The sequence below is a fragment of the Heliangelus exortis genome, chromosome 3 (assembly GCF_036169615.1).
Source record: "Heliangelus exortis chromosome 3, bHelExo1.hap1, whole genome shotgun sequence".
Taxonomy (NCBI): domain Eukaryota; kingdom Metazoa; phylum Chordata; class Aves; order Apodiformes; family Trochilidae; genus Heliangelus; species Heliangelus exortis.
Window position 1 is genome coordinate 57,545,167 of NC_092424.1, and position 16,547 is coordinate 57,561,713.

At 37.6% G+C, this 16,547-nt stretch overlaps 1 protein-coding gene across 5 annotated transcripts in view; it reads left to right on the forward strand.

Moving 5' to 3' along the window:
- The window catches only part of MAP3K5 (mitogen-activated protein kinase kinase kinase 5), a 100,536-nt gene that overhangs the window by 68,445 nt on the left and 15,544 nt on the right, over positions 1-16,547 (forward strand). For 3 of the 5 annotated variants that reach the window (XM_071740809.1, XM_071740808.1, XM_071740807.1), the window contains 10 exons: positions 1,316-1,365; positions 6,257-6,352; positions 7,323-7,404; positions 9,308-9,441; positions 11,421-11,548; positions 12,333-12,469; positions 13,025-13,130; positions 14,122-14,279; positions 14,776-14,953; positions 15,749-15,769. In XM_071740809.1, coding sequence (XP_071596910.1) covers positions 1,316-1,365; positions 6,257-6,352; positions 7,323-7,404; positions 9,308-9,441; positions 11,421-11,548; positions 12,333-12,469; positions 13,025-13,130; positions 14,122-14,279; positions 14,776-14,953; positions 15,749-15,769 — 1,090 coding nt within the window. The remainder of the gene's footprint in view (positions 1-1,315; positions 1,366-6,256; positions 6,353-7,322; positions 7,405-9,307; positions 9,442-11,420; positions 11,549-12,332; positions 12,470-13,024; positions 13,131-14,121; positions 14,280-14,775; positions 14,954-15,748; positions 15,770-16,547) is intronic. The other 2 variants (XM_071740812.1, XM_071740811.1) reach the window with 1 other exon arrangement.

The window sequence follows — 16,547 nt, forward strand, 5'->3', positions numbered from 1 at the left end:
AGGATGTTTTCTTGTATTTTTTGGTATGTTGTGTTATTACACATTTTATATTAGCATCACAACCTGTAATGTGATTTGAGCAGACAGGAAAGAATTACAGAGGAGGAGAAAATTTATGTAGGAAGCCTTACAGAAAGCTGTTACAGCTGGGAGAATTATTTCCTCTATCATTTCCTGCACATTGTACAACTATTTTGGCAGCGTATCTGCTCTGACTTCTGTATCTTTCACTATTCATTAAATGTTTTACAAGCTATACATTTTCATTTCTTCTTTTGGAATACATTTTATTACGTTTGTGTTTCACACTATGCCCTTATACTATAAATTACCTCTCCACAAGAAGTGTCTCCATGCCTTTTAATTACTCAGGTCACTAAAATTGCCAAAAGAAATTCATCTCTAGAAAGCAGATACGTTGCTCACTGTGGTGGGATCCAAGGTTGTCATCACTTTGAGGTGGTGTAGTTCTAACTTTTCCTGAAAAGAGAATGCTTTCATTAGAAGATACAAAAGGCTTTAGTTTGCTACTGTAAAGATTTATTATAATGTAAACATAGAGGAATATGACTGTCTACAGAGAGAACTCAGTTGTGCTGAATGTGACAGATATAAATTTAAAAGATGTGAAAATAGTTGAGGCTTGGTTATTTGTGTTTTCACAGGGAGGTTTCTTTCTTCCAGCAGCTCTTAGGGGTTTTGGTGTGTTCTTACTGCTCTCTTCTGAAGTCCTGGTGAAATAACCTCCTTTCTGTTTCATTAGACACGGGGCCTTCAGATTTCTTCCTTCCCTGAGCAATTCCTCCTACTTTTCAAGAATTTCCCACTTTGCTTTACAGCACCAGACTTCCTGCTTGTAGCTCTCTCCACTTGGTCTTCCTATGTGCTGGGGCCCTGGCCACACAGAGCTCGCTCTTGTTATTCTCTGTGGTGGAATTTCCCCTCCACCCTGCTTTCCAGAGGGTCATGTGTGACCTCAGGCTCAGTACCTAGACCAGGTATCCCTGGCATCCCTTCTGATCTGCTGTTTCGCATGCTTTCTAAAATAATATATTGTGTGTGCTGAGTAAACAGTGAAGAGACAAAAAACAAAACCCATAAACTTCTAGAGAGAACTTCTGTTGCTTTGGTTTTGGGTTAGGAAAAAAAAACCCAAAACAATGCCCTAAAAAATAAGAGTTGAAAGGTAATGGGTTGTTGTAATTCCAGTAATTTTCTTCTCATCTCTTGAGTTTCTGTCTAGAAGTCATGCTTACTGGCATTTCATTTATAAGAAGGAATGTTTTATCTATTTATTTTCTTCTGCATGTTACAGAAAGGTATCCATGAGTGGAACTTCAGTGCTGCTTCTATCAGGGGAGTAAGGTAAGTTGTTTCCCTTTCTTACTTTGAAATGAAAAGAGTAGTTGAAGAAATATCCTGCTAGGCTGCTGCTGTACCAGACACAGGCTTGGTGCAGAGGATTGCAGGTACTTTCACAAGGTGCCCAGCTCTAAGTGAAGTCTTATTCCAAATTCAGAAATGACCACTTGCAGAGTTCCCTATGTAAAAATTAGCAAATATAGAGCATTGAATTGAAGAACTTACCTCTTCTGGAAGTTTTCTCTATGCTAATTAAGGTTGAATTAAAATAACTGCCAATGTTTCATGTCATTTTACCCGAGTAGTGTCACAGCCAGGAGCTGGCTGGTGCACAGAATACGTGAGTCAGAAAGTTACTTGGATGCAGAGCAGGAGGATTTGAGCAACTGACAAGATCAGGGTGTCTTGCAATATCCCAATTGCTTACCTGTTGTTGGGTTTTGGTGTGAGTGTTTACTTCTGGGTTTCTTCTGTTTCTGTGTCTGTTTATGGATGTGGCAGCAAATCTGTTTCAGAGAAGGTCACAGTTGTAGTAAAGCTACAAAATGAAAACTTGAAGAAAACTGAAGAGGGAGTCAATAGAGGAAGAAAAAAAAATAAGAAAACAAAACAAAACCTCAACAACCTCTAAGCTCCCAAAGATTCACATGGAGTAGGAGGTTAACATGAAGTAATAAATCATAGGGTCAGGAATGGCTTGGCTGGATTAGAAGAGAATGATGTTATATGTTCAAGGCCATCTTTCTTTTCTTCAGCACACTTCCTTTGTGGGACAGGACTTGTGAGTTAATGACAAAGGAGAAACTTTGCCATCTTGATTTCAGCAGAATGGTTTCTGTCTATGAGGGAGAATTCTTCACTGGATTGTGTGCCATATTGTCAGTAGAGAACAGCCAAAATCAGAACTAGTGGGTCTGCTCTGCTAGTCCAGGTTGAATGTAGTCTGTGCCCTGTTTGGCAGGGTCCATCCTTGCAAATTTTATCTTCTGATATTAAGAAAGTAGTGTTCTAGCACTGCTGTGATGTCTTTGGATCAAGTCTTCATCTTAGTCTTACCACTCATCCCTGCACAAACGCCCCTGTCCCCCCCTCCAGATTTATCTGTACTTTGGCATCCTGCACCTTTTCACTTTGGTGTTTGTTTCAGTGTGGTTTTAGGAAAAAAAAAAAAAAGAAGAAAAAAGAAAAAAAGAGAGGTCCAGAAATCATAGATTTTTTCTTTTTTTTTAAACAGACATTTCTCTGTTCTAATAATAACTGTTTCATACACAAAGTTGTTGCTATGTCTGCAGGACATTTTTGCACAGATGGATGCTTCTTTTTGCTTCCAAAAAGTAACTTAAAAAAACAAACTATCAATAGGCACAAAAATTCAGTCCTGCGGGATTCAGCTTATTTTTGGTAAAAATTGAAATTATACACTTAGTTCAGTCTGGTTTGGGTTTTGATTACAGTATATTTTTGTGCACTTCTAAAAAAAGAAAAAAAGTATTTATTATCCTTTCTTTTTTCCTTTCCCATCCCCTTATTAAACTATGCTGTGTTCAGTACTCTTTCTGGTGCACTCTTCTGCATTTGTTCTTTAAGCTGACAATTATCTTTTAATTTGTCAGTTAATTTGTCAGTTAAATTTCCAATCTGTTCCACTGGACAGATGACCAGAACAACTTGGAAGGATTTTCAGTGAGCCAAGAGTCACTGTAAAGTCTTAGAAAACTCTCTGACTGCCTCCAAGAGGAGCTACAGGGGGAAATCTTTATCCTATGCAAGCATAAAACTGAGTATCCCTTTTTTCATTTTTTTTCCTTCTTCCAAATGTAGGCAAATTTCTGATCACTTCATTTTTCAGTGTGTTTCAGGGTTTTTTTCCCTAGTTTTATGAGGGCAGGTATTATTTGGAGTGGGATAGCCCTTAGAACCAGACCTGCTTCTAATCTATTTTTGTATCAAGTCTGGTTTTGGCTCCTTAGAAGGGTAGGACTACTGGGAAGGGGGAGTTCACAAATTGAGGAGGCTTTTCAGCCTTTTTAGACTAGTAAGAGCCAGCTTTAGAATTGTAGCCCTAATGTACAAGGCAGGTCTTTGTACATGATCTCAGGGATTTTTTTGACAAAGACCTCCATAAATATTTGCTGGATTACATAAGGAGACAGCAGGTCTGAAGAGACAGCTCAGAGAAATGACTAATGTTTTGTTAAGTACTTCAAGGAAGTGACTGAGAGTTCACTCCTTCTGGGTGCCATGCATCAGCTGATCTGATCAGCATCTTATTTAATGAGAAATAGAATTCAGCTCTCAAGAATTGAAAAGGGATTTGGGAAGCGTTTGAAGAGCAGCCCAGTGCTAAATCATAGCCTTTGTGCAGAAGTGTCATAGAAATTTGATTTCGCTTAGCAAACTCATTGATTAGCAGTTTGTGTGATGATGTGAGTAACTGCTTTTGTCATATGCCTTCCTGACCTCTTAAACACAAATGTTTGTTATTGAATTGGGCCAAAAAGTACTGTTAATCTTAAGGGCTTCATCAGAGCTTTTGAAACTTGGCTGCTACCCTAAGGTGCTTTGCATTTTAGGTTGCCCAGAAAAGTCCATAGTGTTCTGCAGAGCTGACACCCTATGAGTAAGAAGGACACCATTTTTATTTTTCCAATTTAAAAATAAAAGATAAAATAGCAGCCTGCAGCTGCTAGACTATGAGCTGGCTTTTTTCTTAGTGTTTGGGAGAAGTCTTGGCTTATGAAATAATTGCTGTTCTTGTTGTTTCCATGGGAGAGTGCCTGAGAGGTCATGCTGATGAATTTAGTGTTAGAAAAAGTTGTGTTCAGATCTGCATCCAGTTTTTTAGTAGCTTGAGAATTGACAGCAAGGATGTTCATCTTCCATCCCAAGTTCCTGGAGCTTGGAATCTCGTCAGACTACTTAATTATGAAAGTAAGAGTTGTGCTGCTAGAAAACAGCCAAAGTTCCACAGAGATGCTTTTCCACAGTTGCTGCCAATGCTCTACTGTTTTATCCACTGCTTCATCTGCAAGTGTGAGTAAGCAGCAGTAACAGCATTTGCAGTGTTTCTCATTGACCAAGGAGAGTTTTGTGTGCACACGAGCTGGGCACAAGGCTAGACTGCATCATGCTTCCCCGGGTGTTTTAGGAGTTTTGCAAATTCAGCCCCAGATCTTCTGTTGCACAAGTCAGCAGGTACTATGTGTTCTCTGGAGCTGCCAGAATGAGGCATCTCCGGGGTAAATTATTCTGTCTCTTTCTCTAACTTGGTGGGTTTTAGTCTCCCCTTTTTCACTCCGACACCTCTTTTCAGGGGGGAAAGCGACATAAACAATGTAGACCCTCATTTAAAGGCCTTAATATTTATAAATTTGCCTGACCACTGTGTACACTCCACATTCTTACCCATTTATTCACTGCTGTGTTAGTTAGTGGGTTTGATAGTTTAATCAGTATCATGTTAAAAGTTGCATGGGACTTGAAATGAGTGTGTAATTCTGTTAATATCAGTAACTCCATATCTGGAGAGTGTACTTATATGGTTCAAAAACTTGAACTACAAGTTACTTTATAAGATGGGGACAGTGACTTTTCTCCTTGATGTGTACATCAGGTAGCACGAATTTTTCCTGCTGTAAAATAAATGAGTCACCACACCCAAAGACACATATTCTTATAATGAAACTCGCTTTTCTCATAAGTAGGTTTATAAAAGGCACCCCCCCACAACTTTTCTAAAGAGCCATTTGTTTATCAAAAGTTAGAGTTCTGCAAGAGAGGATTCATAAAAGGAAGCAAGGATCAGACAATCTTAGGCATCTAGTAAAGGTTGAAAATTGCAAGTATTTCCTGATATTTCAAGAAAAGCTTTATGTTAATCAGATCATCAGTTCTTTGGCACAATATAGAATCCCATTCTATTTGTGCTGTAAATTAAAAACATGATGGCTATCTTGATCCAGCTAAAGTAGGTTTACTTTACTACAACTGTGTTTTTTGTCGAGTATCTTAAAAATGTTAATAAAGTGACTTAATTTGTCTTGGTTTCTTAAATACTACATTATAGTCCCTTGTAACATCTCGAGCCACCTTTTTCTTTTTAATACAGTGAAAATCAGTTATGCTGCATCAGTTTGACACCTGGCACTCAACATGTGACAAAGTTACAGAAAGAGCTATTTCTAATAATGTTTAGTATTTTCTATAAGGAACAGAGTAATGCTATAGATACAAAACTGTTCTGGTGAATATGAGCATCTTTGCAAGAGCTCAAATATTTGAAGTAGAAAACTGACAACTACCAGAGTTTGCACCTTTTCTGCTACTGAGACATCTATGCATCCATAAGAAAATGGCATACAAACTTTTTCATTCTTTGTTCTTCTGTTATAGCAAGTAACACCAAAACTGACAAAAGGTGTGGGTAGGTAAGGGTGGTCAAGTAATTCCCCTAATTTTTTGATTCTGACTTAAATTTTAAAATATTTTTCCAAAGTGTTATCAATGTACTAATTTGCAAGGAACCAATCAGAATTTTTTTTTTATTCATGATTGAGCAGTGGCTGATCGCTAGAGTGGGAAGAACTCATGATTTGGGTTCAAAGTCCAGCTTTCTAAAGTGGTCCTGAAAAGGTGTTTCATCCTGGCTGCAGGAGTGGAAATCAAGGGCCTTGCCTAAATGCACTGAGACAAAAATAACTCTGGTCAAGGGAGATAATCCAGTTAATCTCTTCAGAGGATGCAAGAGTGTTATTTTACAATAAGGAAAAAAATAGGTTTAGGTTTAATATGGTGCTTTTCTGTATCAAATGGGTTGATTTGTGTTGCTTGACATATCTGGTAGAAGTCCAAATGAATCTTTCCAATAATGTGTTCTGCTTGGCTGTTCTTTCAGTATTTCGAAGTTTGAGGAGCGGTGCTGTTTCCTGTATGTGCTGCACAATTCAGATGACTTTCAAATCTATTTCTGCACAGAACTTCATTGCAGAAGGTATGTCACATATTGAACAAACAAACCCAACAAAAAACTCAGATCAAAACCAGAGCTCTCAAAAAAAACTGGCCTGGGTAAATGATGTCTGCATGCACAACAGGGACTGACTGTTTCAAAATTGGTGAAAGTTGATCTGAGAATCCTCAGTGATCACCATCTTTATTGTGAAAGTTGAGTGCTGTGGTATCCTGGAGATGGATGAGGTTTGAAGGACCAAAGTGCAAGCTCAGACTAACATTGGAAAAATGATTTAAATTTTTTTTTTTTTTCACACACTTTGTGTTATTATTTTCTAACACTTAACATACCAAGGCATATGTCAAGTGTTTGCCTCCCTGTCCAACAAAGCATCCTGAACTTAAAATGGGCTTTCTAAAGTGGGAACATTTGGAGTAAGAACAGGGCCTGGTCAAGATTGCTTTTCTTGTAACTAAGATTTTATTTATGATTATGTCATGCTTGATTTCCTTTGTATTAGCATCATACTTACATAACATGTAGCAGTATCCGATTGTGGCAGTATCTGTACAGAAAACTTGGCAAGGGTTTTGTTGCTCAAAATTAGAGGTATCTCAGGTTCTCTGAGCAGTGTTTCTGCTCTATAAGCTTGAGGACTGTGTTCCTGAATTGATCTGGAAGACATTCCAAGAGGAAATTTAAATTCTCATGATGCTTCAGTGCTTTCGTTGGATATAAAGAAATGGTGGTATAGGATGAGAATTTCACTTGACACCTAGACTTTTGAAATATGAATTCCATTGATTATTTCAGACATCATGAATGTCTTGCAGATGTAAAAGGAGCAGGAAAACTACAGATTTTTCTTTTTGCCAACAAACTTTTACACTGCATTTATACTTAATGTATTTAAGACTGGTTTTGGTCATTCATTACTTTGGAGAGAAGTGTTCTCTTTTGTCCCCACACTGTCTCAAGTGTATATTTGGTTTTCTTTTCTTTTTAACAGGTTTTTTGACATGGTCAACAGTATCACCGAGGAAATAGGGAAAACTACAGAGGAAGGGGAATGTGATGGAGACTCTCTGGAGGTATTTATACTCCACACACCCACCCCCAACACAATAGGAATTCGGGGCTTCTTGTACAGCATTTCACTGAATGGAGTAAAGTACTCATCCTTTCACTGGAAGAAGCTAGACAGTTATACTTTACTGTTTATGTTTGCTCTTCTACTGTTTATAAATTAATGATTCTTTTCAATGGTCCTCATGTAGTTTTTGTAACTGGCATAATTCACTTCATTCAGTTAGCATAATTCAGTTAGCATAGGCACTTGAGTAGGTACTTAACTTGGAAATTATCCAGTTGTGCTTGTACAGAGTGACTCTTGTAACCATTACTTCAGAGTGTAATTGTAGTCAAGCAGCATTAGCATCTGCTTAAATTTTAAAGACTGTTTGTTGGCTGTTTTGTGCATCCCTTTTGTAACTGGCAGATAATCTGCACAATACGGATATAATTGTAGTAGTGGAGAGCTTGTCCTTACTGGTTATCATCTGTAGGCAAGCACTGCCATGAAGAGCAAACTCAAATCAGATGATGACTTTGGTGCTGCTGAGAGTCTGCTTATACCCTTAGCCCCCTAGTTCAGTCATTCTACTTCTGTGACCATCCATCAGCTAAGTTACAGCTTGCTGCACACTGTGTTCTCACCTTGGGTTTCTCTCTGAACATACACGTAGTTGAAAAGTAAATACAAGGCCATTGGGGGCAAAGCAGTTTTTAGGGGTCTGGGGCTTTCTTTTAGGTGGCAGGGAACAGGATAGAATGCCTAAGCCCATGTCCTATTACATGAAAATCTTGTGTCCTGAAGCTCTAATGACATCCGGAACTGGGAGTAGTCAGCACTGGATAATGAGTGCAGCCTCTGCCCCAGTTCTGCTGTTGGCACTTTATGATACATCTGAAATCGGGGATGGGGCAAACAGAAACCACTAGAGTGATTTGTGGTGTCCTTATAATACCCTATAATGAGAACCATAGGGTGCCTAATTTGTTTATTTTAGCAAACAGAAAAGCAGTGGTGACTTGATTACAGCAGGTAAGTATTTTTACAGGGAAAATTACTGTGTGCTAATGGTCTCTTTAATCTACTGAAGAAAAACAAAATTAAATACAGTGACACCGAAGAATTTTGAATTAAGACATGAATTCACCATGACAGTAATAAATTGTTGAAACTAAGTACTAAAAAGAGTAATGGATTCTCTTCTTTAGCAACAAGGCAGCGGTTTTTATTTGGAGGAAAAGATGAAATACTCTACCTAGGCTTGAGCTACTGGACTTACCAGAGGAGTGAATGTGTGAAATTGCATGTCTGTGTTACACCAGAGCCCAGATCAGATGATCACTCAGATAACCATTTCTGGACTGGCCTTAAGCTCTTAGAAATTCAAATTCAGCTGGAACCGTGCTTAATGCCATGCAGTCCTGCCTGACCTTCATTGGCACACTCTGCTGGCTGACCTTGCACTGTCAAAAGTGAAGTTGTGCTGTTTTTGGAAGATGTAGTCAGGTCAGGAAAACATCTGGAAGAAATTAAGTGTGTCCTGCCTTGCTTTCTGTGGCTCTGTGGGAGCCGTTCTCCTTTTGGTGCAGGGGGCCCTCTGTCGTCTTCTCTTGTTTCTACAGCACCTGCCAGCAGAATTGCAGATACTGTTGAGTAAGTCATGCAATTGTAGCTGCATGGAATAGATAAAAACTAGATTTGCTATTCACACTTACCTGAAATGGCTACGTTAGAAGCCAGTGTTTCCTGTACAGTCAGTGGCACGGCTGCGTGGTATCCAAATTGTCTTCTTCAAGTGTTTTTCTTTCTTTCTCCATAGTCTGCAGAAAGCAACTAGTGTCCTAAGTGCCTTAGATATGAGCAGAGTGTCAGATGGAATATATATTATCCCTCTGTTTCGTTTCATGTTATTTGCTTTGCAGTATGACTACGAGTATGATGAAAATGGCGAGCGAGTCATTCTGGGGAAAGGAACTTATGGCATTGTCTATGCAGGACGAGATTTGAGCAATCAAGTCAGAATTGCTATTAAAGAAATCCCAGAGAGAGACAGCAGGTATAGTAATTGTCACTGATTCCAAATTTCATGCATTGTATAACTTCATCAGTAACATGATCAACCAGTTTGCCAGTCAAAGAGTACCTCTTCTACATAGCTACCAGTAAATTATCTGTTTGTGGTATATTCCATCCTGGAAAGGGATCTGGACTCCAGAAACCTACTTAGCAAAAAGATTGTTCAAAAGCTTAATGTTGCATAGACAGGAAGATTCAGCTTTCTAGGATTTAAAATTTCTCTTTCTTTGTACCACTTAAAGTTTCCTAGTAAGTCTCCTTTTCTAAAATATTAAATGCTTCATCTCACTGAAGAATATTCTTATGCTTTATTTTATTTGCTGAATAATTGTACTTGCCCAAAACACAACTGTGCAGTTTAAAAGTGCAGGGGAAAGAATTATTATGGTCTTGCTGTTGCTGCTCTGAATGAATACCCCATAATAAAACTCAGGAGTACAGTCTCAGATGTTTTTGCATTTCTGAATGATTAATAGTGTAGTCAGAATCTTTATAGTCATGTGAGAAGACGTAAGCCAAAATTCAAATTGGCTTCTAGTAAATAGGCTTGGAGTTGCAGAGCTGCCTAATCACATTTGTCATTAATCAAATACTTCCTTTGTTTTCTGCAGCAGTTGTTTTCCAGAGGGCTTTTCAGATGCCCACCTTTTTTTGGTTTTTTTCCTTTCTCCCTCCACTTTAAGAGATTATCCTCCACTCATGTTGTTGTTAGGGTGAGCTGATAACTATCTGCCCAAAAAGGAAATGGAACTTACAGGCACTTTTCCACTAACACCTCGCATTTGTTCTACGATTGCATTCCTGGCACTTCGCTGGGTCCAGGGAGAGCTAATTGCTGGGCTTGAGGCAGAAGGAGCTACCCTTCTAACCACCCTGAATAAATTAATTAAAAGTTTTCTGCCCGTTCACCAGGGGACAACAATTGTACCAGTGCTGGTATGAAGTCTATGCTGATAGTGTCCTGCTGAAAGTAAAGGTGGCATTAAAACTATTCCTTTTGGTGGCATGTAGCTGCAGTGTTAAATTTGCAGTTACATTTAGTACTCCATCAGTGTAAACTTCTAAATATGTCTTCCATTTGCAGCTTTTTCTTCAATTTGGACTGACAGAAGGAAGTCTATAACCTTCATCTGTTTCAGCTACCCTGAAAATCTTGACTGCAGATGTTAGTGCTTTAGTGAAAATAGGCACTGAACTCTCAGAATGTGATCTACCTTTTTCCAGACAGTACCAATTGCAGAATCTGGCAACTTGCCTGCTTCCAACTCACCCATGGGTGGAAGAAAAGTGTTAGGGATAGCCCATGGGGCACATGAGCTGCTGAGCTCTGATGATGATCTATCCTGGAAAGGGATCTGGAAACCTGCTTAGCAAAAAAATTGTTCAGAAGCTTAATGCTCTGAAAAATGTTTTACTATGGACCAACTTACATCTGATGAAATTGTTTTGATCATTTTGATCATTTTGATCATCAATATCTCCCCATGAAATGATTCCTGTTTTATTAGTCCAGTAACTACCACTCTTACTTTCAGATAATACTGCTTTAATTAATTAAAATTTAAATGCTGATTTGTTTTCATTATTGAGTTGATTTTAATTATGTACTAACTTTATAGTTTACTGGTTTACTGAACTGGTTTACTAGCTCATTTTGGCTGAATCAAACCACTTCCCCAACTGTTTGGTTTTTTTCTTTGGGTTAGGCTGGAGAGTTCATTTTCCACACATATTGTTTTGCTCAGTCTGTCTATGTAAAATTATTACATTTCATGTCTGTGTGTATCCACAATATTATATATTTTACATGTGTTCTGTATATTTGTAGAATCAGAGAATAGTTTGGGCTGAAAGAAACCTTAAGGAACATTTAGTTCCAAACCCCCTGCCATGGCTGCAGTAAACACAAGACTTTCTTCCCAAAGGTCAAATTGAATAAACTGCTTCTTTTCTTTTCAGGTACTCCCAGCCTCTGCATGAAGAAATAGCTTTGCATAAGCATCTCAAACATAAGAATATTGTCCAGTATTTAGGTTCTCTTAGTGAGAATGGCTTCATTAAGATATTCATGGAACAGGTGCCAGGTGGTAAGTTGTGGGGAAGATTGGTTCGGTAGTTGGTTGGTATGGTTTTTAACATTTTAAAAGTGTAAAAAACTATAGTATTGGACATCCAAATGTAATATTCTTAAATGTCTCTTTCCTAAATTAATAGAGTAAATTTTTCCTTCAAAGTGCTTGAGTCCTCTCATTCAGTATTGAGATAGAATATACTATAGATACAGATCAGGTCATTGCTGTGGCAGTCAAGTTCCTTTTACTTATAGGTCAGAGATGATCTGGAGTCATCCTACTAGAGAGGCTGTAGGTCTCAGGTGGCTGAACCCTCCTCAGGTACCTAACACAAGAGAAAGGCAGTTGGTGATTGTTGCTTCTTTTTAAGATGAAAGAACTCCCAGCAGCCAGCTGCTAAAAATATCCCACTTCTTAAGCTTAGCTTCTCAAGAAATTGTGGAATTGGTGTATGTACAAACATGCATATCCACGTCCAGCCTTTTTCACTTCTTTTACAACATCACTCTGGCAGAACTTTTCTCCTGGCACAGGAGAGAGCTGAGCACATTGAATGGATTCTGATCTGCCTGCCTGAGGAAGCATGTGGTTTTCTGCTGCAGCTGTGGCCCGTGGGGATGGCCACTGAGACTCTCTTTTCAATTAGGCTAGTGATGGTGCAAATAAGCATTTGCCTAGGGAGGCCTTTGGTTTATAAAAGGGGTACTTACAAGTGCATTGGGATTGATGTTTGTTACTTTTTTTCTTTTTATTTTGGGGAGACAGCAGAATTATTTTTTTTTCCTCTTAATTAATGTAGGCAGCCTTTCTGCTCTCCTACGATCAAAATGGGGACCATTAAAAAATAATGAGCAGACAATTGGCTTTTACACTAAGCAGATTCTTGAAGGACTAAAATACCTCCATGATAATCAAATAGTGCATCGAGACATAAAGGTAAGAATTTGCAGAGAATTTTCCTGATAGTGTTGTGTAACTGCATAACCATTTACTTGTTCTCTGGATGTTCTTCATTGTCACATACTCTCTCTTGCTATTCTGTGAGTTAGGTAGTGAACAATTTTGATTTGAGTTTGCACCAAGAAAATGTATTGGTTTTTTTAATTTTAGGATAATAGACTTAAAGCAACTTAACATATGACAATATGGATCTTTTATTTCTGTTTTCAATTATGGAACATTCATAAAAGCTTATTAGAAGTGAAGAAGACAAAAACAACAACCGAACAAAGCAAAACAAAAATAGTCTCTCTGCCTCTCTTGGTGTTCTTTAATCAAAGTCCTGTAGTAGGAGAAGTTCATTTTGAGATGACACTGATGATGATGAGATAACTTAAGGCAGGAATGCTATTGATTCCCCTTTCATCTCTTCCTAAGAGCTGTAGGAAGTAATTGTTACTCAAGAGTGCATTGTAGAAACAGACTATGCAAGAAGTCTTAGATGAAGAATCAGCAGAGAAAAATAACTGCTCTGAATGTTCTGTTCCTCAGGGTGATAACGTGCTTATCAACACATACAGTGGAGTGTTAAAGATATCAGACTTTGGGACTTCAAAGAGACTTGCAGGAATCAATCCATGTACTGAAACTTTCACTGGTATGTTCCTACAGAAGAGTCTCTTTCCTCACTTGAATTGTGCATGTAGGGTCAGAACCCCCAGCTCCTGAACATTCATTGACTTCAAATCAATATTGAATTATAAATAATATATGAATATTGACTAAGGTTACTGCAAGAATAACATTTTGTATACCTGATCTTAAACTATACACTGTACTGGTATGTACTGTTTAAAGAGAATGCTGTTTTGGAGATTCCACTTCAGACAGGAAAGTCCTCTAGAACAGAAGTGAGTTGTGTCTCTCCTATGTTGTATTTGTGCTTGTCTTTTCTGTGCATATGTGATTTTTGTCTTGCCGATCAAATGCTAACTTTTTTTATTCTTTCATGGCCAGCTTGGATGTCCTGGCTTCATCTCCAGAGTTGCTTTTCTAGAGGGCCTGTTGTTAACTTGATCCTCATTCTGCTTGATAGTTTGATTTGGTAGTAAATAATGTGGTGGCACTGCATGATTGTTTAATTTATGTTTAATGATGGTTTAATTCCATTCTCTACTCTTTCATTTCTGCTCTAAATGGAAAATGAATGCAGAATAGTGTATGGGGTTGATCCCCTTACTTCAGAAAAAGTTTTCATATCCCCTGCTCTTTTAGGTTCAGATTTCAGATTTCACTTTCTTTTCATCTTTGAATACAATTCAGAGTGATCTTCCTTGTTTTAATCTTAATCTATAATACAATAAACAAAAACCATGTCTCATCCAAAACTCCTTGAAATGTCCTAATGTCATTGCCTCTGAAAAGTGGTATCATCAGCTCAGTTGTTTTTAAGCACAAATAGTAGTATGAATAATATTTTTGGTTTGATATAGAATGGATATGGAAATATTTTAATTTTCATTTTAAAAAAAGTTTTTAACCCTCTCAATATTATTCATTTCTCTGTGATTTTGTCCCTGTTGTCCTTTAGCTGTCTATCTGCATCATAAGAACACCTAAGTAAAAAAAATGAGTATGTTTTTAACCAGGTACCCTTCAGTATATGGCACCAGAAATCATAGACAAAGGGCCACGTGGCTATGGGAAGGCTGCAGACATCTGGTCACTGGGATGCACAATCATCGAGATGGCTACAGGAAAGCCCCCATTTTATGAATTAGGAGAACCACAAGCAGCTATGTTTAAGGTCAGACATCATCTTTGTGCAACTCAGATGAGTATTTATAAACACAGGAAATCTTATGACTGTTACAGAGAAATTAGAGACTGCAGGAAAAGGAGATAAAGGAAATGGTTGGATAGTGAGGATGTTAAGAAGTATGAGCTGATTCAACTGAGTAGGAGTGCTGTGTACTTTTAAAGAAAGTAATGGAGCTATAGCAGCTATTCAGCAGCCTGGATGTTGGGGAAAAAAAACCAAACACAACTGCAGAAGTGAAGCAAGCACTTCTGCTTTGTGAGAGCCTTTACCTGCAATTGTGGTTTGGTTTTGGTTTTTTTATCTGTTTCTTTCTGCAATTTCTAATATTATTTTTTTTCTCTGAATTAATAAACCACTGATAAAGATAATATCAAATCTTGAGAGTATTGTAGCACTTATACTAGCTAAGCACTTCTTGATGCTGTTTAGTGTTTGGGAAAAGAACACTGGAGGCCATTGTTTCTCCTTTTATTTGGCACAGGTGGGAATGTTTAAAATACACCCAGAGATTCCTGAATCCATGTCTGCAGAAGCCAAGGCTTTCATACTGCGTTGCTTTGAACCAGATCCTGATAAACGAGCTTTTGCTCATGAACTACTTATAGATGAATTCTTGAAGGTTTCAAGCAAAAAAAGAAAGTCCCCATCAAAGCTCTCAGGTAAGCATTGCTAAACTCAGTCTGGAGATTTGATCTTGTCAATGACACTTTCCTGAGACTGCTGACTTAGTCTTTAAGATGAACACAGCAGACCTCCACCCCAGGTGTAACATGTTCTAGCAGCTATTTGCAGAAACTCTGTTGTAGTATAATTCTGTTATCGTGTCATAGAGGCTTATTATTATAAATATTTCTAATAACATTTCTAATTGTTTATGATTTTGTGCCAGCTTTTATTTGTGGGTTTTTTTTTTTTTTGTGTTTTTCAAAATGTTTTCATTCACAGAATGTTTGCATAGAGTTTATTTTGTGTAAGGTTAGAACATGCTTTTGAACCTCAGGGAAGTATTCTACATTTGCTTTGTCCTATAGCATGTGTGCTTGCACTGCCTTATTTTTATTTTATGTGCATTACCTGTGGTGTTCTAAATTATGGAAAGGAACAAAGGAGTTTGAAAGCATGAATGATATATTCTATGTGCATGCATATACATATGAAAACATCTGTGCATGTTTAATATACATATGAAAACATCTTCTGTTTTAATATGATACCTAAAAGAAATAAAAATATCAGGTCAAGAAAAAGACATTGGAGGAACATTTTGAACATACCTTCCACCCCTTCCAAAGTTAAATTGACTCGAAAATGTAATAAAATACACTTCTGGAAGTTGCAATCATGAGAGTCCAGGTAGTCCACAAAACAGGAAGAGTTATCCTTTAGACTGTGCTTAGTTTCTCAGTTAATTTCAGCACATTTCACCTTCTTTTCTCTTTGCTTGTCTTCCACAGTTCTTTCATCTAACACAAATGGTGAGTTTTGACATGCTTATCTATCAAATGTAACTGTGTAGATATTGTGGTTATCACTTATTCTGGTATAATTTGTTCATATTAAAATGCTGTAAAGATAAGTGGGCACAACTATGAAAATAAGTGACCTTTCTCTGTTAGGAAATTAATTCATTGTGCAAATTTATACTACTATTTGCAATCCTTCCAGACTGTGGCTTAATTGTCTAGCAGGTGGGGAATGGCTTGAAGAGCCACATTGTTGTTATAGGGCTGTTTAGTGGAAATCTAAACAGGAAACCAATTGTCTATTTTGTAGTATCAATAAATCCAAGGTTTGTGGAGAAAGATAACAGATTTTTGTTAGGTTAAATGCTATAATTGAAAAAAGCAGCATGCACTTGAGACTTGTTGTCAGGCTTTGGTACAGGGTAGTCATCTCTTCCAGGAAATGACCTGGAGAGAGCAAAGGAGGGGCAGGAACCAAACAAAATACATAGGTACATTCATGCTGAGTTGCTATCAAAGTTCATTTTGAAATGTGCAGGCATGAAATAGATATGAGTAGTTTCTTGCAGTAGTGACATGTGCTATGGATTTAAAAATGGAAGTTCTGATTTAACGTGCATGTTGATTGTTAATCAAAGGCTATGAACTAATTAAACTTGTGCAAAACAATTTAATAAATAAATGTATCTTTTGTGTTTAGTATATGTATTTATATGTTAATATACATGTATATACGCACATAAAATTAAGATCTTGGGAGGTGCTTGGATGACTTACCCTGTAGAAACAT